This window comes from Schistocerca nitens, chromosome 1, assembly GCF_023898315.1.
Source record: "Schistocerca nitens isolate TAMUIC-IGC-003100 chromosome 1, iqSchNite1.1, whole genome shotgun sequence".
Taxonomy (NCBI): domain Eukaryota; kingdom Metazoa; phylum Arthropoda; class Insecta; order Orthoptera; family Acrididae; genus Schistocerca; species Schistocerca nitens.
The window spans coordinates 151,874,083-151,896,993 of NC_064614.1; the positions used below are offsets into that span (position 1 = coordinate 151,874,083).

The following is a 22,911-nucleotide window of genomic DNA, read 5'->3' on the forward strand; positions in this document are numbered from 1 at the left end:
CTCTCGCAGTGTCCGGAGCAAGTATGGTGGGTCTGACACACCGGTGTCAATGTGTTCTTTTTTCCATTTCCAGGAGTGTATGTTCTAAAATCCTGATGCATATCGACGTTAACGATACGGGCCTGTAATTTAGTGGATTACTCCTACTACCTTCCTTGAATATTGGTGTGACCTGTGCAGCTTTCCAGTCTTTGGGTACGGATCTTGATCGCTGAAACCTTTTACTCTGGCGCCATTTTGATTACTGTCTGTTACTACCAAAAGCACAAATGAACAATACCCAAAGGAGGGGAAGGGTAATCACCATGCAAGCACAAACAGAAAACTAGAGTTAGTAACTTACTTGTTACCTTCCATTGCTCTTGCCATCGTTGCTCCTCGATGCTGCAAATGTCGAATCACTATTGCCGTCTCCATCAATATTTCTGACATCACTGAGGGTGGAGAGTGGCGGATAAGAATGAGTGAGAAGCTGCTCATATGTATTCATTGGACAAATATATTGTACTAGAAATGACATGTGATTACATCTTCACGCAATTTGGGTGCATAGATCCTGAGAAAGCAGTACCCAGAACAACCACCTCTGGCCGTAATAACGGCCTTGATACACCTGGACATTGAGTCAAACAGAGCTTGGATGGCGTGTACAGGTACAGCTACCCATGCAGCTTCAAAACGATACCACAGTTCATCAAGAGTAGTGACTGGCGTATTGTGACGAGCCAGTTGCTCGGCCACCCCTGACCAGACGTTTTCAATTGGTGTGAGATCTGGAGAATGTGCTGGCCAGGACAGCAGTCGAACATTTTCTGTATCCAGAAAGGCCCGTACAGGACCTGCAACATGCGATCGTGCTTTATCATGCTGAAATGTACAGTTTCACAGGGATCGAATGAAAGGTAGAGCCACGGGTCGTAACACACCTGAAATTTAACGTCCACTGTTCAAAATGCCGTCAATACGAACAAGAGGTGACCGAGACGTGTAACCAATGACACCCCATACCATCACACCGGCTGATATGCCAGTATGACCATGACGAATACACGCTTCCAATGTGCGTTCACCGCGATGTCGCCAAACACGGATGCGACCATCATGATGCTGTAAACAGAACCTGGATTCATCCGAAAAAATGATGTTTTGCCATTCGTGCAGCCAGGTTCGTCGTTGAGTACACCACCACAGACGCTCCTGTCTGTGATGCAGCGTGAAGGGTAACCGCAGCCATGGTCTCCGAGCTGATAGTCCATGCTGCTGCAAACGTCGTCGAACTGTTCGTGTAGATAGTTGTTGTCTTGCAAACGTCCTCATGTGTTGACTCAAGGATCGAGACGTGGCTGCACGATCAGTTACAGCAATGAGGATAAGATGCCTGCCATCTCGACTGCTAGCGATACGAGGCTGTTGGGATCCAGCACGGCATTCCGTATTACCCTCATGAACCCACCGGTTCCATATTCTGCTAACAGTCATTGGATCTCGACCAACGCGAGCAGCAATATCGCGATACGATAAACCGCAATCGCGATAGGCTACAATCCGGCCTTTATTAAAGTCGGAAATGTGATGGTGTGAATTTTCCTCCTTACGAGGCATCACAACAACGTTTCACCAGGCAACGCCGGTCAAGTGCTGTTTGTGTATGAGAAATCGGTTGGAAACTTTCCTCATGTCAGCACGTTGTATGTGTCGCCACCGGCGCCAACCTTGTGTGAATGCTCTGAAAAGCTAATCATAAACAAATCCCAGAATTTTCTTCCTGTCGGTCAAATTTCGCGTCTGTAGTACGTCATCTTCGTGGTGTAGCAATTTTAATGGCCAGTAGTGTATTACAAGCCCAAGCTCTCACGTGACGGTGCTTAGAAGGTGGACATTACCTAAAGATCAGCAGCATGAAGCATTGTCGTATGATGCTATCTACTGTTAGGCTCAGTGTGACTAAGTTCTGAGACGACCTTGTGTAGTCAGTGGTCCCAGTTGTGGGTGAGCAACTTCAGAGCTGATGCAGCCGCCCGCACAGCCGTGGCAACTGACGAGTGCAGACATCCAGGGAACAAACCCCAGACCGGCAGCTGGCAGACCGTGGCTGGCAGTCAGCCATTGGTTAGGTGGCTGGGTGGTCCTCATTCCGGTTGTTCCATCAGGCTGCGGTTGCACCCCTAGCAGGTGGTCAAGTCAGGATGACGCCCTGGCGTCAGTGACCGATGACGAACCTGGCCTAATGACCAATATTTATACTCGGCATAGTGGACTTTTTGTTGTGCCTGCATGTTGAAATGCTCCTGGTTATGGTAAGCATCAGGAGAAAGTAGTGGCTGGTGGACGGCCAGGCGCAACACTTGGCTAGTGGCTCGCTTCACGGCATACAGCCCATCCACCTAGGCTTCTGTCTTTACATAGGGTGCAAATGTTTCAAATGGTTCTGAGCACTGTGGGACTTAACATCTATGGTCATCAGTCCCCTAGAACTTAGAACTACTTAAACCTAACTAACCTAAGGACATCACACAACACCCAGTCACCACGAGGCAGAGAACTTTACGTAGGGAATGTCAGCACTAGTCCTTATTTAAATCAAGAATAAAGATTGAAGAAAACTTATTAGCCTTTGATCATACGAAATAATAAATGAAGGTCGACTTGGTATTGGCGCATGCATCTGTAACGACAGATTTCTCGCAGTGAGATGTTGGAAAAAATTAATTTTTCTGTGTTACTGGTGTTGTTGTTGTGATCTTGATGCAGCTGTCACGCTAGTCCGTCCTGAGAAAATCGCTTCAACTCTGTACTGTTACTGCAATCTACAGCCGGCCGTTGTAGCCGTGCGGTTCTAGGCGCTTCAGTCTGGAACCGTGTGACGCTGCGGTCACAGGTTCGAATCCTGCCTTGGGCATGGATGTGTGTGATGTCCTTAGGTTAGTTAGGTTTAAGTAGTTCTAAGTTCTAGGGGACTGGTGACCACAGATGTTAAGTCCCATAGTGCTCAGAGACATTTATTTGAACCATTTTGTAATCAACATACATTTCAACGTGTTTCCTGTAGTCAAACCACGGTTTCTCTGTAACAGTTTTTCCCCACAGAGTTCCCTCCATTACCAAATTAACTACTCCTTGATACCAAAGAAAGTGTTCTGTCGAATTAATCCTTGCTTTAGACCAGTTGTGTCATACATCTATTTTTCCCCTATGTAATTCATTACTTATTCGATCTACTCACAGAGCCTTCAGCATGTAATTCTCTCATCACCACCTCATTTAATTCAACAACATTCCATTACCGACTGTAACGACGGAAATGCATATCCTCCTATTTCCATCTATTGTACTATAAATTTTTTCCTTGTTTTGTTACCTGAAGATATGACATTTCTGTGTCTTTATGTATTGTAATTATATATATATATATATATATATATATATATATATATATATATATATATATATATATATATATGCATTTATGTCGATGTATGATTGGTTTGTTTTGTAAATATTATTTATTTTTACGCTGGGTCTGGCCTAGGGAAAACTATGCTATCGAACGATTACATCGATAGGTCATGTGGAGAACCAAAGTATTTAGGATCTTTGGTAGTGTTAACTCTGCCACATGGAGCGCGGGCAGAGAGAGTCTGGCTGGAATAGGGCGGTGGAGCAGGTGTGTTGTGTGACGCTACGCCACACACCGTCAGGTGGCTTGCGGAGTATGGATGTAGATGTAGATTTGCCGCGCTCTCGGGGTCTGACAGCATGTAATTGCGCTCGACTTGCTATGATAGTTTCTGACACGGTGTCGCGGACGGGAAACATTAGCTGGCACACATCAAGAGCCCGTTTCGCCTGGTGACAGTGTCGAGAAGGAGGCGCGCCAACATTCAGCTTCTGCAACAGCGACGGCCGACAGTGAGTGACTGTCGTCACCTCCTCGATCGACGACTTCAAACCTTCAATCAACCAACAAGCAAGACTAAAAGCACGTCAAGTTTTAGAACTGTATGGCAGACCTCAGCTTTTCAAACGGTTGCATAATTTCAAAGTTCAGTTAAAGTATTCATAGCTGGCTACAATATTTATATTACACAAGCAGAAATTAAGAGTGTGAGTTTTGTTACCATATTTTAGCTTACCTGTGACTGCAGCTCAGCTTGGTACGTACTAAATTTTACTATTGTTAATTGTTCAGACTCATTTAATTCAAATTCAAAGTTAAATCTCTTATTTCTAAATAACGTAGATTCAAGTAGCTTTTGAAATGATTGTTGAGGTAGCGCAAGACTAACCTTATTTTATTGAATTTCGTAGTGCTTCAGAAACAAAGTTCACTATTAATTTCAGTCACTAAATTAACTTCCAATTTTCTGGTTTTATTAATTCTTTTGCTAAATTAAGTCAGAGTGTAGCGAAATTTATTACTTCTGACAAACATTCAGTTTTCACACAACACGTGTCAACCTTCAGTTGCCACGCTTTTAGTGCTAATTATATGTGCATTAATCTTTCATTTTCAGTTATTACAGTAGTTGTCCATAGGACTGGCGACCGTAATTTTCCCCAAATGTCAAATATCTAATTAACGCCACTTAATCGTTAACGTAACGACCGCACATTTACTTACTTTATTAACTTTACCCCTTTCAAAATTAATTTCCACCAATTTCATTTGAATTTGTCCTTTCATTTAGATGTAACCCTTTCCTCCCTCTTTACCGACAGGTTAACTTCGGTGACGATTGCTTTTCCCAAATTTCCATTAGGTACACGCGGTTTAATTTTTACTGTCATTAAGGTCGATAAGTGAGGGGGAGGTTACACCACGATTTGCTTTTGTTGATGTTCATCTTATAACTTCTTTTTCAAGACACTATCCATTCCATTCAAACGATTTTGCTACGCCTCTGCTATCTCTAAAAGAACTGCAGTACCATCGGCCAACCTTAAATTTTTTGTTTCTTCTCTCTATACTGTAATTCATTTCCCGAATTTCTCTCTGGTTTTTCTATATTGCTTGTTCAATGTAAAGAATGAATAACATGTTGTAAAAACGACTGAGCGTCAATATCCTCTCTGTTACATGCTGCAAATCAACAGATCACCTGCTTACGCTATAAATTTTGGCTGAACTGTTTTTTGTTGCAGGCAAGTAGAGGACGGGGCCTTGATCTCGGCGTGAACATCAGCAACATCATTAGCGACCCCCCGGACGCGGGCCATGGTTCTTACGCCGACATACTAGTCTCGTACTCTGCATTTGAAGGTATGTCACGAACTGGACCATTTTCGTTTGAAACAATGGAAGATCTATCTTTCTAAATCGCTGTCTCGGAACCCGATACTAGGCGCAGGCTGTCTATTCAGTCGTTCCCAGGAGCAACAGAGTTTAGATTTGTAATATTTGCGTGAATTTAAAAAATTAAAACGCTGTCATAATCCATTCGCTAAAAGGTATAATGTTACACTACTGGCCATTAAAATTGCTACACCAAGAAGAAATGCAGATGATAAACGGATATTCATTGGCCGAATATATTATACTAGAACTGACATGTGATTACATTTTCACGCAATTTGGGTGCATAGAATCTGAGAGATCAGTACCCAGAACAACCACCTCTGGCCGTAATAACGGCCTTGATACGCCTGGACATTGAGTCAAACAGAGCTTGGATGGCGTGAAAAGGTACAGCTGCCCATGCAGCTTCAACACGATACCACGTAGTGACTGGCGTATTGTGACGAGCCAGTTGCTCGGCCACCATTGACCAGACATTTTCAAATGGTATGAGATCTGGAGAATGTGCTGGCGAGGGCAGCAGTCTAACAGTTTCTGTGTCCAGAAAGGCCCGTACAGTACCTGCAACATGCGGTCGTGCATTATCCTGCTGAAATGTGGGGTTTCGCAGGGATCGAATGAAGGGTAGAGCCACGGGTCGTAACATATCTGAAATGTAACGTCCACTGTTCGAAGTGCCGTCAATGCGACCAACAGGTGACCGAGACTTGTAACCCATGGCACCCCATACCATCACGCCGGGTGATACGCCAGTACGACGATGAGGAATACACGCTTCCAATGCGTGTTCACCGCGATGTCGCCAAACACGGATGCGACCATCATGATGCAGGAAACAGAACCTGGATTCATCTGAAAAAATGACGTTTTGTCATTCGTGCAGCCAGGTTCGTCGGTGAGTACACCATCGCAGGCGCTCCTATCTGTGATGCAGCGTCAAGGGTAACCGCAACCTTTGTCTCCGAGCTGATAGTCCACGTTGCTGCAAACGTCGTCGAACTGTTCGTGCAGATGGTTGTTTTCTTGCAAACGTCCTCAGGGATCGATATGTGGCTGCACAATCCGTTACAGCCATGCGGATAAGATGCCTGTCATCTCGACTGCTAGTGATACGAGGTCGTTCGGATCCAGCACGGCGTTCCGTATTACCCCCCTGAACCCACCGATTCCATATTCTGCTAACAGTCTTGGATCTCGACCGACGCGAGCGGCAATGTCGCGATACGATAAACCGCAATCGCGATAGGCTACAATCCCACCCCATCAACGTCGGAAACATGACGATACGTATTTCTGCACCATACACGAGGCATCGCAACAACGTTTCACCAGGTAACGCCGGTAAAGTGCTGTTTGTGTATGAGAAATGTGTTGAAAACTTTCCTCATGTCAGCCGGCGCCAACCTTCTGTGAATGCTCTGAAAAGCTAATCATTTGCATATCACAGCATCTTCTTCCTGTCGGTTAAATTTCGCGTCTGTAGCACGTCATTCTCGTGGTGTAGCAATTTTAATGGCCAGTAGTGTATGTTAAAAATTTAACACAATAAGACAAGTATTACGATTATAAACCGTGTGTTTGTCTTGCGGTAGCCTAATTGCCGCTGCGCAAATAACACGATTACATCTTGAGTTATTTGAGAATGAGACGCTACGGTCGCAGGTTCGAACCTGCCTCGGGCATGGATGTGTGTGATGTCCTTAGGTTAGTTAGGTTTAAGTAGTTCTAAGTTCTATGGGACTGATGACCTCAGAAGTTAAGTCCCATAGTGCTCAGAGCCATTTGAACCATTTAAGAATGAGAGCTCATCGCGACTTCCAACAAATTTTACACATAATTTCAAACATTTATGAGACATTTTCCCTCTGACATTCCCCCCCCCCTTCCCGCCCTCCCCCCATCCACACACAAAAAGATGGAAGGGAAAAAGTTTATCGCTTACTATGTTTTCGCTGTTTGTGCAGCCATGACATTTTAAATTGCTAATTCTTTACCAACCACTGTGTCTGCAACACAGTTTGCAGCGTACCTGCAAAATTATATTGTTCTGTGACTCTTAGTTCAGGAGATACCACGTCAGATGCTTGAAAAACTAACTTTTCCATAAAACGGCACGCAGTAAAATTTCAGTCTCAGGCATAACGTTTTTATTTATTACTTCTTTGCTACTAATTCTATTCGCAAAATATTTTGCAGGCAGTATCCATATTTATATAGTTGAATGTATCTGCAAAATTATACCTTTCTACGCCACATTGAAACGGACGAAAATCTAGGTTTTGCTTAAAAAGGAGCGCAAACTATCCACACTGTATTCATCGAGTGTCTCATAATGAGAGAATCTATCGACTTCCAACAAACTTCACACATAATTTCAAGCCTTTCCTAAGTTTTTCTCGCTTACATGATTGAAGTCAAATATTTAACACGCTGAATGATTTGTAAAGCAATCAGACGTTTGAAGCTATTTTATACATTGGAGTTCGGTTTTTTAAAGAATTGGGAGTTTACCGGTTCTTCACTAAGCACAGCATACGCTGATTCTTAGCCATATGACAGATTAAATTTGTGTACCTCACTGGGAATGAAACACACACAGATCAAATTGGCTCAAATGGCTCTGAGCACTATGCGACTTAACTTCTGAGGTCATCAGTCGCCTAGACATCACACACATCCATGCCCGAGGCAGGATTCGAACCTGCGATCGTAGCGATCGCTCGGTTCCAGACTGTAGCGCCTAGAACCGCACGGCCAGTTCGGCTGGCACACACACATCGATTGTCATGTTCTCTGATACTTTGGAAGTGACTTTAATTGGAAAATATCTGTGAAATCATTAAAAAAACTAAGGTAAATGCACTGAAATTCCCTTTATACACCGCATATATATATTAGATTCATGACAATATTCAAGTGACGGTAATTACGGAATTGTACATTATGCTTTAAATAACTGAGTATAATAAAAACAATCCCTAAAATTTAATAGTTCAGTTATTACGAGTTTCGGAGGCTTTGCTATATTACCTGGTGGTAGTTTTTGTGTTTAGCTCAGCAGCATTGCTCTTAAGAAATCAACGGTACACATTACGCATGACTACGAGCATTCACTATCGTGTGAAGGCGTCAGGTGCTTGAATAGTGGACTTTGAACGTCGTGACACTAAATTAAAGATGATACGGATTTGTCCCTGGATTTTGTCCCGGCATGCGGTTTTATTAGAGCCCATGAAACATCAATGGTGATTGCTGAAATATCGTGAGAAACGAGCTGTAGAACAATCATAACGCAAACCTGTTTTCTGACTGCCATTATAAGCCAATATGAAGCTCGGTGAGCTAGTGGTACCCATCTTTCTTCATAGGAATGTTGCATATTCCTTGCCAAATGTGACTGAGTATTGCCGTTCTGAAGTACAGCAAGTGGAATAGATAGGAAGCTCAGTACCGCTAGCTCTGAAACTCCTCATAAAAGTGGTTGCTGTCTGTACTGCCGTTAATCTGTGTGAGTCAACATCATAAACACATCAAAAAAAGTTTTGCATCACCTCAGCTCCAAGAGTTTCGAAACCTGTGCAGAAAATTGGCATAGAGATCAATATAAACATCATTTCCGCCCTTTTTATTGCTCACCAAAACCACACACTGCATGCTGTACCACCATACAGCGACACCTGCAGAGGTGGTGGTCCAGATTTCTATACACACCAGTACCACTAATACCCAGTAGCACGTCCTCTTGCATTGATGAGTGCGTGTATTCGTCGTGGCGTACTATCCAAAAGTTCATCAAGGCACTGGTGGTCCAGATTGTCCCACTCGTCAACGGCGATTCGGCGTAGATCCCTCAGTGGTTGGTGGGTCACGTCGTCCATTAACAGCCCCGTTTCAATCTATCCCAGGCATGTTCGATAGGGTTCATGTCTGGAGAACATGCTGGCCATTCTAGTCGAGCGATGTCGTTATCCTGAAGGAAGTCATTCACAAGATGTGCACAATGGGGGCGCAAATCGTCGTCCGTGAAGACGAATGTCTCGTCAATATGCTGCCTATATGCTTGCACTGACGGTCGGAGGATAGCATTCACGTATCGTACAGCCGTTACGGCGCCTTTCATGACCACCAGCGGCGTACGTCAGCCTCACATAATCGCACCTCAAAACAGCAGAGAACCTCCACCTCGCTGCACTCGCTGGAGAGTGTGTCTACCGCATTCAGCCTGACCCGGTTGCCTCCAGACACGTCTCCAACGATTGTCTGGTTGAAGGCATATGCGGCACTCATCGGTGAAGCGAACGTGATGCCAATCCTGAGCGGTCCTTTCGGCATGTTTTTGGGCCCATCCCTACCGTGCTGCATGGGGTCGTGGTTGCAAAGATGGACTTCGCCATGGACGTCGGGAGTGAAGTTGCGCATCATGCAGCCTAATGCGCACAGTTTGAGTCGTAAGGCGACATCCTGAGGATGCACGAAAAGCATTATTCAACATGGTGGCGTTGCTGTCTTGGTTCCTTCGAGCCATAATCCGTAGGTAGCGGTCATCCACTGCAGCAGTGGCCCTTGGGCGGCCTGAGCGACGCATGTCATCGACTGTTCCTGTCTCTCTGTATTTCCTCCATGTCCGAACAACATCACTTTGTTTCACTCCGAGACGCCTGGACACTTCCCTTGTTGAGAGCCCTTCCTGGCACAATGTAACAATGCGGACACGATAGATCCGCGGTATTGACCGTCTAGGCATGGTTGATCTACAGACAACACGAGCCTTATACCTCCTTCCTGGTGGAATGACTGGAACTGATCGGCTGTCGGACCCCCTCCGTCTAATAAGTGTTGCTCACGCATGGTTGTTTACACCTTTGGGTGGGCTTAGTGACATCTCTGAACAGTCAAAGGGACTGTTTCTGTGGTAAAATATCCACAGTCAACCGGGGTGATGCAAAACTTTTTTTGATGTGTGTATTTTGTATGCTATGTGACTCTCCAAATAATCACACATCTGGTGTCTAAAACGTCCCTCAGCACTGCGTATGGCCAAAGTCCGTCAACATGGTAGCTGCCAGCTATCACCGTAAAACAGGTTCTAACGTGCCTTATCGCTGTATCTTGCCACTCAGTATATCAACAGTGGTGTTCACGGGGTTCGATATCCAGCGGGGTCAGGGATTTTCACCTGCCTCGAGATGAGTGGGTGTTTGTGTTGTCCTCATCATTTCATCATCATTCATGAAAGTGGCGAGATTGAGCTGAGCAAAGGTTGGGAATTGGTATGGGCGCTGATAACCGCGCAGTTCAGCGCCCCACAAAACCAAACATCATCATCAGTGGTGTTCACATGCCATTTGCAGTGAGAAACATTTTTGGCTTCCAGAACGCTTATAGCCAGCCCAGTCCGCAGTTGATGGCATCTAACCATCCATGATGCCATCAACTGCGGACTGGTCTAAACATCCATGCCCCCATGAACCATGGACCTTGCCGTTGGTGGGGAGGCTTGCGTGCCTCAGCGATACAGATGGCCGTACCGTAGGTGCAACCACAACGGAGGGGTATCTGTTGAGAGGCCAGACAAACATGTGGTTCCTGAAGATGGGCAGCAGCCTTTTCAGTAGTTGCAGGGGCAACAGTCTGGATGATTGACTGATCTGGCCTTGTAACATTAACCAAAACGGCCTTGCTGTGCTGGTACTGCGAACGGCTGAAAGCAAGTGGAAACTACAGCCGTAAATTTTCCCGAGGACATGCAGCTTTACTGTATGATTAAATGACGATGTCGTCCTCTTGGGTAAAATATTCCGGAGGTAAAATGGTCCCCCATTCGGATCTCCGGGCGGGGACTACTCTAGAGGACGTCGTTATCAGGAGAAAGAAAACTGGAGTTCTACGTATCGGAGCGTGGAATGTCAGATCCCTTAATCGGGCAGGTAGGTTAGAAAATTTAAAAAGGGAAATGGGTAGGTTAAAGTTAGATATAGTGGGAATTAGTGAAGTTCGGTGGCAGGAGGAACAAGACTTTTGGTCAGGTGATTACAGGGTTATAAATACAAAATCAAATAGGGGTAATGCAGGAGTAGGTTTAATAATGAATAAAAAAATAGGAGTGCGGGTTAGCTACTACAAACAGCATAGTGAACGCATTATTGTGGCCAAGATAGACACGAAGCCCACGCCTACTACAGTGGTACAAGTTTATATGCCAACTAGCTCTGCAGATGATGAAGAAATTGATGAAATGTATGACGAGATAAAAGAAATTATTCAGGTAGTGAAGGGAGACGAAAATTTAATAGTCATGGGTGACTGGAATTCGTCAGTAGGACAAGGGAGAGAAGGAAACATAGTAGGTGAATATGGATTGGGGGGAAGAAATGAAAGAGGAAGCCGCCTTGTAGAATTTTGCACAGAGCATAACTTATACATAGCTAACACTTGGTTCAAGAATCATAAAAGAAGGTTGTATACCTGGAAGAATACTGGAGATACTAAAAGGTATCAGATAGATTATATAATGGTAAGACAGAGATTTAGGAACCCGGTTTTAAATTGTAACACATTTCCAGGGGCAGATGTGGATTCTGACCACAATCTATTGGTTATGAACTGCAGATTGAAACTGAAGAAACTGCAAAAAGGTGGGAATTTAAGGAGATGGGACCTGGATAAACTGAAAGAACCAGAGGTTGTAGAGAGTTTCAGGAAGAGCATAAGGGAACAATTGACAGGAATGGGGGAAAGAAATACCGTAGAAGAAGAATGGGTAGCTCTGAGGGATGAAGTAGTGAAGGCAGCAGAGGATCAAGTAGGTAAAAAGACGAGGGCTAATAGAAATCCTTGGGTTACAGGAGAAATATTGAATTTAATTGATGAAAGGAGAAAATATAAAAATGCAGTAAATGAAGCAGGCAGAAAGGAATACAAACGTCTCAAAAATGAGATCGACAGCAAGTGCAAAATGGCTAAGCAGGGATGGCTAGAGGACAAATGTAAGGATGTAGAGGCTTGTCTCACTAGGGGTAAGATAGATACTGCCTACAGGAAAATTAAAGAGGCCTTTGGAGAAAAGAGAACCACTTGTATGAATGTCAAGAGCTCAGATGGCAACCCAGTTCTAAGCAAAGAAGGGAAAGCAGAAAGGTGGAAGGAGTATATAGAGGGTTTATACAAGGGCGATGTACTTGAGGACAATATTATGGAAATGGAAGAGGATGTAGATGAAGATGAAATGGGAGATAAGATACTGCGTGAAGAGTTTGACAGAGCACTGAAAGACCTGAGTCGAAACAAGGCCCCGGGAGTAGACAACATTCCATTAGAACTACTGATGGCCTTGGGAGAACCAGTCATGACAAAACTCTACCATCTGGTGAGCAAGATGTATGAGACAGGCGAAATACCCACAGACTTCAAGAAGAATATAATAATTCCAATCCCAAAGAAAGCAGGTGTTGACAGATGTGAAAATTACCGAACTATCAGTTTAATAAGTCACAGCTGCAAAATACTAACGCGAATTCTTTACAGACGAATGGAAAAACTGGCAGAAGCGGACCTCGGGGAAGATCAGTTTGGATTCCGTAGAAATGTTGGAACACGTGAGGCAATACTAACCTTACGACTTATCTTAGAAGAAAGATTAAGAAAAGGCAAACCTACATTTCTAGCATTTGTAGACTTAGAGAAAGCTTTTGACAACGTTAACTGGAATACTCTCTTTCAAATTCTGAAGGTGGCAGGGGTAAAATACAGGGAGCGAGAGGCTATTTACAATTTGTACAGAAACCGGATGGCAGTTATAAGAGTCGAGGGACATCAAAGGGAAGCAGTGGTTGGGAAAGGGGTGAGACAAGGTTGTAGCCTCTCCCCGATGTTATTCAATCTGTATATTGAGCAAGCAGTAAAGGAAACAAAGGAAAAATTCGGAGTAGGTATTAAAATTCATGGAGAAGAAGTAAAAACTTTGAGGTTCGCCGATGACATTGTAATTCTGTCAGAGACAGCAAAGGACTTGGAAGAGCAGTTGAACGGAATGAACAGTGTCTTGAAAGGAGGATATAAGATGAACATCAACAAAAGCAAAACGAGGATAATGGAATGTAGTCAAATTAAATCGGGTGATGCTGAGGGAATTAGATTAGGAAATGAGACACTTAAAGTAGTAAAGGAGTTTTGCTATTTAGTGAGTAAAATAACTGATGATGGTCGAAGTAGGGAGGATATAAAATGTAGACTGGCAATGGCAAGGAAATCGTTGCTGAAGAAGAGAAATTTGTTAACATCGAGCATAGATTGAAGTGTCCGGAAGTCGTTTCTGAAAGTATTTGTATGGAGTGTAGCCATGTATGGAAGTGAAACATGGACGATAAATAGCTCAGAAAAGAAGAGAATAGAAGCTTTCGAAATGTGGTGCTACAGAAGAATGCTGAAGATAAGGTGGGTAGATCACGTAACTAATGAGGAGGTATTGAATAGGATTGGGGAGAAGAGAAGTTTGTGGCACAACTTGACAAGAAGAAGGGATCGGTTGGTAGGACATGTTTTGAGGCATCAAGGGATCACAAATTTAGCATTGGAGGGCAGCGTGGAGGGTAAAAATCGTAGAGGGAGACCAAGAGATGAATACACTAAGCAGATTCAGAAGGATGTAGGTTGCAGTAAGTACTCGGAGATGAAGAAGCTTGCACAGGATAGAGTAGCATGGAGAGCTTCATCAAACCAGTCTCAGGACTGAAGACCACAACAACAACAACAACAACCATCCATGCAGAATGGTCGACGTTCGCTTTACTGCTCTGGAGTTTGGTCAACACTGCGAACAAATATGTGCGGCTAGTAAACTTTATATAGGTTTAGGTAAACCTGTACTTGATCACACCGTGTTGTCCAGTATCAAGTCAGTGCATATAAAGCTACTGATTTCACACATGCTTCGCTACCGGTAAGACTTACCCGGTACACCTGAAATGTCACAGGAAGACGAATTGATTTCCCACACATTGTTCATTATGCTCCTTTTTGGCCCACTGATACTGCCATTGTCACTCTTGACATCGATCAGGTGTGTTTTTAGAGTTTTCACTTGGTTTGAAAGTTCTTCCTTTTATGAAGTAGGCAACACTGGCCGCTATGGTCAAACAAGACGGGTACTACTGGGCCTGTGAATATTCGCGGATATTTGCAATAATTACTTTACGGATAAAAGTCTGCGCTGATACGCACGCATATTTACGAATATGCCTAATAATAATTACTTTATAGTTAAAATTAAGCAACTAAGATATGTCGTGTGACTAGGGCCTCCCGTCGGGTAGACCGTTCGCCGGATGCAAGTCTTTCGATTTGACGCCACTTCGGCGACATGCGCGTCGGTAGGGATGAAATGATGATGATTAGGACAACACAACACCCAGTCCCTGGGCGGAGAAAATCTCCGACCCAGCCGGGAATCGAACCCGGAGCCTTAGGATTGACATTATGTCGCGCTGACCACTCAGCTACCGGGGGCGGACAGTTAAGCAACTGGGTCGGTATTACGATTCTCGTCTGTGTCCTTTGCTTTTCATCGACAGTAAGTTTAAAATATAGTTTTAAGTCACTATTATTACCCGTTCGGGACAGATTCCCACTAAATTGGTTTCGATTCACATTGCCCTGTAAAGGTAAGATGTGACGTTGACATTTACAAGAGCTAAAGGTGGTGACGTGCCTTCCTTCCTCGTTTTTACACGTGAATCTTGTTGCGTATCAACAGCTGCATTATGTCAGGTACATTCCTGTTTCGTTAGCAGTAACATATGATTCTCATGGAACAACCGAAAGAAGCCACAAAAGAACATGAAAGCTGTTCCACGAATTTACATCCATTGGAATCTTTGTTTCATGGTATGATCGCTGTTCCTGTATCTCATATGACATAATCTTTGGTGATAAATCAGCCAATCTATCAACGTTCCATTAAAATGTATAAAACGTATTTGTGCAGTGCTCGTCACATTGAGAAATGTAGCACGTCGACATTATTTAACACTGTGTTGAAATTACGTATACTTCATAAATGAAGTGTACAGCTACCTTTTAATACAGGGCAACTATACTGCTCGAAAGAATTGCGGGAACATGACTTTGGGTGTCTGCCACACTATAGTGAACAGTAATTGAGGACTGGGTATGTTACCAAGTTATATCTTTATTCTTCGCAAATTAAATGCACAGCAAAACATCATTATATCCTCTCTCATTTACATAATAAGAACTGAAATGTCTGAAAGATGTCTAAAACTCCTTTTCATTGGACTGTCGGAGTTTTAATGTCTCGTATGCCTTCCGTGAGCGTTTTATCACCGACTATAACTTACATTGTATGCCCCAAATGCCCATATAAAGCTACGGAGGTAGCTCTGTAGTACACGTTCCCGTTCTTCAATCAGAGCCTTTGAGAGTTCTTGGAGAGTCTTTGGTGGAACAGTACGATCACGACTGTCCAGCATGTCCCACACATGCTGAATGGAGTTTAGGTTGGGACTCCCCGCAGGCCATGGCATGACTTCAATGTCTAGTCTCTGCAGGAAATCCCAGGTGACGACCGCCACCTGGACGCTTGCATTACCATGCATGAGAAAGAGTTTAAGAACACTACGGTATGCAGCAGCCACCAGTGGTCCAAAAGGTTCTTTCCGATGTACTGCCTGGCGGTAAGGCGGTCATGGACAACGACAAGATCCATGCGGCTGTTGTCTCACCACATGATTACAGAGCCTTGACCGAATCTGTCGATGTCCTGGGCAGCATTGGGCAGGTACCGCTCACTGTGGCTTCTCCACATACGAAAACGGCCTCCACCTTGCGTCAGAGGAAATCTGGACTCGTCTGTGAACAACACGTTTCGCGAGTGACAAAGTAGCCAGTCGACATGAGAACGACATGACTGAAGCCCTGCTGTGAGATGGTGTCGTGCCAAGCTGGGTACTCGAAAGAACGTCTGAGTCTTAGGATTTCGTAACCTGCTCCTTACAGACTGTCAAACAAACGGGTTGGGGTTCACGAGTACTATGGAATGAGGGTGTCCAAAGATTTAGAACAGAAGTCAGAAGGGCAAGAAGATTCTAGGAGAAGGGTCGCACTGCGGAAGAAATAACCTAGAGACTTGGGAGATAAAGAGACCTTAAGCAACTATTTAAAGACTGCCTTTGGCAGGCATGAAATGTGAGCTGGAACCGATTCATGGCAGAGAACTTAGGTTTGATCCATGGGGTAATCGGTATAAAATTTGCTGCCAAAAGATAAAATCTCCAACAATGTTATCAATTCTAAAACTAGCAGACGGCAGCATGACGGAAAACTGGCGGCAATCCGCACAATTACTGATGGACAAAGTTACAGACGATACTGCAGAGAACGAATCTGATGTACACAGAGAACCGTGGAACAGAAGTAGGGAAGCATTCTGTGGAGATTGGATAGTTTGAGCATTTTCGAAAGAGAAGGTGAGAAAAGAAATACTGAAACTGAAAAGAAATAAATCACCTGGCCCTGACCACATCCCTGTTGAAGTTCTACTAGCCCTTCATTTGCAAATTACTTTATATTTATGCCCACTATACAACGATTGTTTACTGCGGGGAAGAATATAAATAGATGGAAGAAAGTAAAAGTGATATCGTTGAAAATGGATGGAGTCAAGGATCTCCGAAGTCTACAGATCAATTTGCTTTCTCGATAGCTTAGGGAAAGTTCTGAAGATGCTACAACAATATCATTTCAGAAGCGGAAAGTCAACAGAAGACGCTGTAAATGAGGCGATAAGACTTGTCAAAAACGCTCCACATAAAAATGTCGTAGCCATAACGGTGAAGATCTCCTGGGCGTTCGATCACTTTTTCACCGTTTGAGGATCTTGGACTGCCAACGATCGCTATACATCTGCTTTAAGACCTACTGTGGAAACAGAGAACCAACGCCATCGTTCCCAAAAGAAACTTTAACAAAGGAAATTTCAAAAGGCTGTCCACAGGGATCCACAAGCGGTCCTGTTTCCTGGGATTTAGCAGTCGACCTGGTGTTGGGAAAGCTACAGGTCGTAGGAGTAGCGGCATACGCCGACGACCTGATGATCCCTGTGAAGGGAAGCTACGGAAGCAACCTGGAAGTTGAATGTAACAGAGTTGTTCAGTAATAACATCAGTGCCAAGGAGCCAAACTGTCTGTAGCGCCTGGAAAGACCAAATACCTGCTGTTAGGAGGAAATCTTCAAAGAGAACCGGTCATGAAATGAAGCGACAGGTCTATAAAGAGAAAGTCCGTGACCAGATAATAAGGCGTCTTCTTGGACGAACGACAAAATTGTGATGCCACACATTATAAAAATGAGCAATGGAACCACGAAGAACAGGATCTCTCTCTCTCTCTCTCTCTATCTCCATCCAAACAGGCCTTGGAAGGCCCAACGGCGCCTACCGGCCGCTATGGAGTGGCATGTGGTCAGCACACCGCTCTCCCGGCCGTATGTCAGTTTACGTGACCGGAGTCGCTACTTCTCAGTCAAGTAGCTCCTCAGTTTGCCTCACAAGGGCTGAGTGCAGCCCGCTTGCCAACAGCGCTCGGCAAACCGTATGGTCACCCATCCAAGTGCTAGCCAAGCCCGAGAGCGCTTAACTTCGGTGATCTGAGGGGAACTGGTGTTACCACTGCGGCAAGGCCGATGGCACGAACAGGATAAATCAAAGTATTAGGCGTGCCAGTTACGATTATAAGCTGTCTTAAATGAAATCGTGGGATACTGTCCGGTGATTGTGCCCACGAACTTGTGCTCGTAACACCAGCACGGACAGTTTTCAGGGTGCAATGTAAAATATTTCTTCGACTGACAGCAGCTTTTGGTACTGTGTCAATTGTGGCGTTGCAAGTAATACTTGGAGTCTGTCCACTCGATCTCCAGACACGAAAAAAGCGCGATTTATTGATTCAAGAAAGAAGAATATCACGAAGAGCTGAATTTAATAGAGATACGGGCCACAGGCTAGGAGAAAATTCAAAATCCGATCTTCCACCTATGGCAGAAACGATGGGATGATGCCCAAAGAGCGAGGAATATCTATAGTTTTTTACCAACTATAAAACAGAGACTGAGAGTATGTTGTTGTTGTTGTTGTTGTTTTCAGTCCTGAGACTGGTTTGATGCAGCTCTCCATGCTCTCTATCCTGTGCAAGCTTCTTCATCTTCCAGTACTTACTGCAACCTACATCCTTCTGAATCTGCTTAGTGTATTCATCACTTGGTCTCCCTCTACGATTTTTACCCTCCACGCTGCCCTCCAATGCTATATTTGTGATCCCTTGATGCCTCAGAACATGTACTACCAACCGGTCCCTTCTTCTTGTCAAGTTGTGCCACAAACTCCTCTTCTCCCCAATTCTATTCAATACCTCCTCATTAGTATTGTGATCTACACATCTGATCTACAGCATTCTTCTGTAGCACCACATTTCGAAAACTTCTATTCTCTTCTTGTCCAAACTATTTATCGTCCATGTTTCACTTCCATACATGGCTACACTCCATACAAATAATTTCAGAAACGACTTCCTGACACTTCAATCTGTACTCGATGTTAACAAATTTTTCTTCTTCAGAAACGCTTTCCTTGCCATTGCCAGTCTACATTTTATATCCTCTCTACTTCGACCATCATCAGTTATTTTGCTCCCCAAATAGTAAAACTCCTTTACTACTTTAAGTGTCTCATTTCCTAATCTAATTCCCTCAGCATCACCCTTACTGAGAGTAAAGCACCTGAATCTCTCAAGGGGCCTTACGCACTTCGACTGTTCATGGGCCCTTTGCTATCTACTGGCATCGAATTAGTACAATAAAAACATCGGAATGCGCCTGTGGTGAAGAATATTCACCAAAATGTACTGTCTGGGGATGTCCGCTGTATACCGATGTAGCTGATATTGATCGGCGGCAACAATCCCAACGGGAGAAACCGGAACAGAAGACTCGATGTCAAGGAGGTACTGTGTTGCGAAGCAGAATGGTATATATTGGCCAACATCCCTGACGCTATTGCAAGAAAGGCTTGGGTAGCGCGTTACCTCATCAACCAGCCCCCGTCTAGTGCACCACGAGAGGTTGCAACTGAAGTTCGAGAAGCAACGCAGCGAAGGCATCTGGGGTCAACAGCTGCGTCAGAAGGACTGCGAACGTCGTATGCGACACCATCGTATTAACACCAGAGAGAAACACATCCGTGGGCCGTATCTCGTCACCTAAGAAACGAGAACTGGGGTGACGTTGGCCGGTGTGCTTCTGCGCTCGTCACCGGCAATAACGAAATAGCTATGCCCTCTTGGACCAGGGGAATCATTCTCCGCAACCAGGGAGTAAAGAAATGACGCAGAGGCAGATACGACCGGAACTCCCTCAAAGGACCAAGGAAGTGGTTGGGCATGCCTATGGACTGGGGAGCGATGGAATGCTTTGTGGAATGTGACAGACAAAAACTGTAGTTAACGTAACAGTAGTAGACATAGATTTGGTAGTACGTATAGTTTTCGTTCATAGTTAAAATAGGTCTTGTTAAATTAATTTATTATTATTTCCATAGTAGAAATAATTGTGGTGATGGGAGGTAGTATTATACAGGGTAAGTATTAATGTACGCTGCATAACTTCTGTAAGAATCAATGCCGGCCGAAGTGGCCGTGCGGTTAAAGGCGCTGCAGTCTGGAACCGCAAGACCGCTACGGTCGCAGGTTCGAATCCTGCCTCGGGCATGGATGTTTGTGATGTCCTTAGGTTAGTTAGGTTTAACTAGTTCTAAGTTCTAGGGGACTAATGACCTCAGCAGTTGAGTCCCATAGTGCTCAGAGCCATTTGAACCATTTTGTAAGAATCAATATAGCCTGTGTTTAAATTAAAGGTGGTTGTTGTTGTCTTCAGTCCAGAGACTGATTTCATGCAGCTCTCCATGCTACTCTATCCTGTGCAAGCTTCTTCATCTGCCAGTACCAACTGCAGCCTACATCCTTCTGTATCTGTTTAGTGTATTCATCTCTTGGTCTCCCTCTAAGATTTTTACCCTCCACGCTGCCCTCCAGTACTAAATTGGTGATCCCTTGATGCCTCAGAACATGTCCTACCAACCGATCCCTTCTTCTAGTCAAGTTGAGCCACAAATTTCTCTTCTCCCCAATCCTATTCAATACCTTCTCATTAGTTATATGATCTACCTATCTAATCTTCAGCATTCTTCTGTAGCACCACATTTTAAAAGCATCTATTCTCTTCTTGTCCAAACTACTTATCGTCCATGTTTCACTTCCATACATGGCTACACTCCATACAAATACTTTCAGAAACGACTTCCTGACACTTCAATCTATACTCGATGTTAACAAATTTCTCTTCTTCAGAAACGATTTCCTTGCCATAGCCAGTCTACATTTTATATCCTCTCTACTTCGACCATCATCAGTTATTTTGCTCCCCAAATAGCAAAACTCCTTTACTACTCTAAATGTCTGATTTCCTAATCTAATTCCCTCAGCATCACCCGACTTAATTCGACTACATTCCATTATCCTCGTTTTGCTTTTGTTGATGTTCATCTTATATTCTCGTTTCAAGGCAGTGTCCATTCCGTTCAACTGCTCTTCCAAGTCCTTTGCTGTCTCTGACAGAATTACAATGTCATCGGCGAACCTCAAAGTTTTTATTTCTTCTCCATGGATTTTAATACCTACTCCGAACTTTTCTTTTGTTTCGTTCACTGCTTGCTCAATATACAGATTGAATAACATCGGGGATAGGCTACAACCTTGTCTCACTCCCTTCCCAACCACTGCTTCCCTTTGATGTCCCTTGACTCTTATAACTGTCATCTGGTTTCTGTACAAATTGTAAATAGCCTTTCGCTCCCTGTATTTTACCCCTGCCACCTTCAGAATTTGAAAGAGAGTATTCCAGTCAACATTGTCAAAAGCTTTCTATAAGTCTACAAATGCTAGAAACGTAGGTTTGCCTTTCCTTAATCTAGCTTCTAAGGTAAGTCGTAGCGTCAGTATTGCCTCACGTGTTCCAATATTCCTACTGAATCCAAGCTGATCTTCCCCGAGGTCTGCTTCTACCAGTTTTTCCATTCGTCTGTAAAGAATTCGCGTTAGTGTTTTGCAGCTGTGACTTATTAAACTGATTGTTCGGTAATTTTCACATCTGTCAGCACCTGCTTTCTTTGGGATTGGAATTATTATATTCTTCTTGAAGTCTGTGGGTATTTCGCCTGTCTCATATACCTTGCTCACCAGATGGTAGAGTTTTGTCAGGACTGGCTCTCCCAAGGCCGTCAGTAGTTCTAATGGAATGTTGTCTACTCTCGGGGCCTTGTTTCGACTCAGGTCTTTCAGTGCTCTGACAAACTGTTCACACAGTATCGTATCTCCCATTTCATCTTCATCTACATCCTCTTCCATTTCCATAATATTGTCCTCAAGTACATCGCCCTTGTATAGATCCTTTATATACTCCTTTCACCTTTCTGCTTTCCCTTCTTTGCTGAGAACTGGGTTTCCATCTGAGCTCTTGATATTCATACAAGTGGTTCTCTTTTCTCCAAAGGTGTCTTTAATTTTCCTGTAGGCAGTATCTATCTTACCCCTAGTGAGATAAGCCTCTACATCCTTACATTTGTCCTCTAGCCATCCCTGCTTAGCCATTTTAAGGTAACAGGCAAAAATGGAATGGAATAATTAAATAAATGTGTCGGACACAGCGGCTCCTGTGGCCCTTCTGAGATCGTACTGCAGTGCTCTTGGGGTTACCGTATAACGCCGCAACGTACGGATGGCCAAATGTTGATCCTAACGTGGGACAGTAATGCATCGGCGACCTTGTCCAACTAGCCTTGTTTACCTGTCTACCTGTAGCATGTCCACAACCTATGGAGAACAGATTGCGAGACATTGGCATGTGCGGCAACACGACAGAAGGTCCATCTTTCTTGGATTAAATAAATTGCCCTTGCAACTTGTACTGCATTAAGATGTTGCATTGCATGTGCTTGGTTGAATACAACGACCGCAAATGACAACTGTTATCTGTGTATCGCGCTACAGAGCAATGCGACACAGTCACTCGCTTTCTTCTGAAGAGTCACCTGATATTGTAATGCATAAAACAACCGATAGATGGCGAATGACTTTAGTTGTCTCATACATTGAGAGCCAAGGTTTTCAGCTGTGCAATAAGCCCGGGCGTTGATACACGTGTTACCCTAATTCTCATGAGCGGTCCATAAAAGAGTCATTAGTTTTCAGAGTTCTATATTTTCCAAAGCATTATATGTACAGCATGACTGATCCATGAACAGAACTTAAATTCACTGGGTTTGTATTGTGGTGCCCACTCTAGCGTCTTGACAAAATAGCTACGAAGGAAAACCAAAATTTTTGTCAACGGCCCGCGCAAGCCACCAATTTTGAATCCAACAGCACACTGTGTGAAAGATTTTGTGACAGTGGTTATATTTCAAACCGTACCGTCTGCAGCTCATGCAACAATTAAAACGGGACGACAATTGCCGGTGCCTTCAATTTTGCAACACTGTGCAAGAATCCGT

General features: G+C 44.0%; 1 protein-coding gene across 1 annotated transcript in view; it reads left to right on the forward strand.

Annotated features, from left to right (window-relative positions):
- LOC126243748 (caspase-1-like) overlaps positions 1 to 22,911 on the forward strand; it is a 140,984-nt gene that overhangs the window by 112,279 nt on the left and 5,794 nt on the right. The window contains exon 5 of the mRNA XM_049948185.1: positions 5,143 to 5,260. Within this exon, the coding sequence (XP_049804142.1) occupies positions 5,143 to 5,260 (118 nt within the window). The remainder of the gene's footprint in view (positions 1 to 5,142; positions 5,261 to 22,911) is intronic.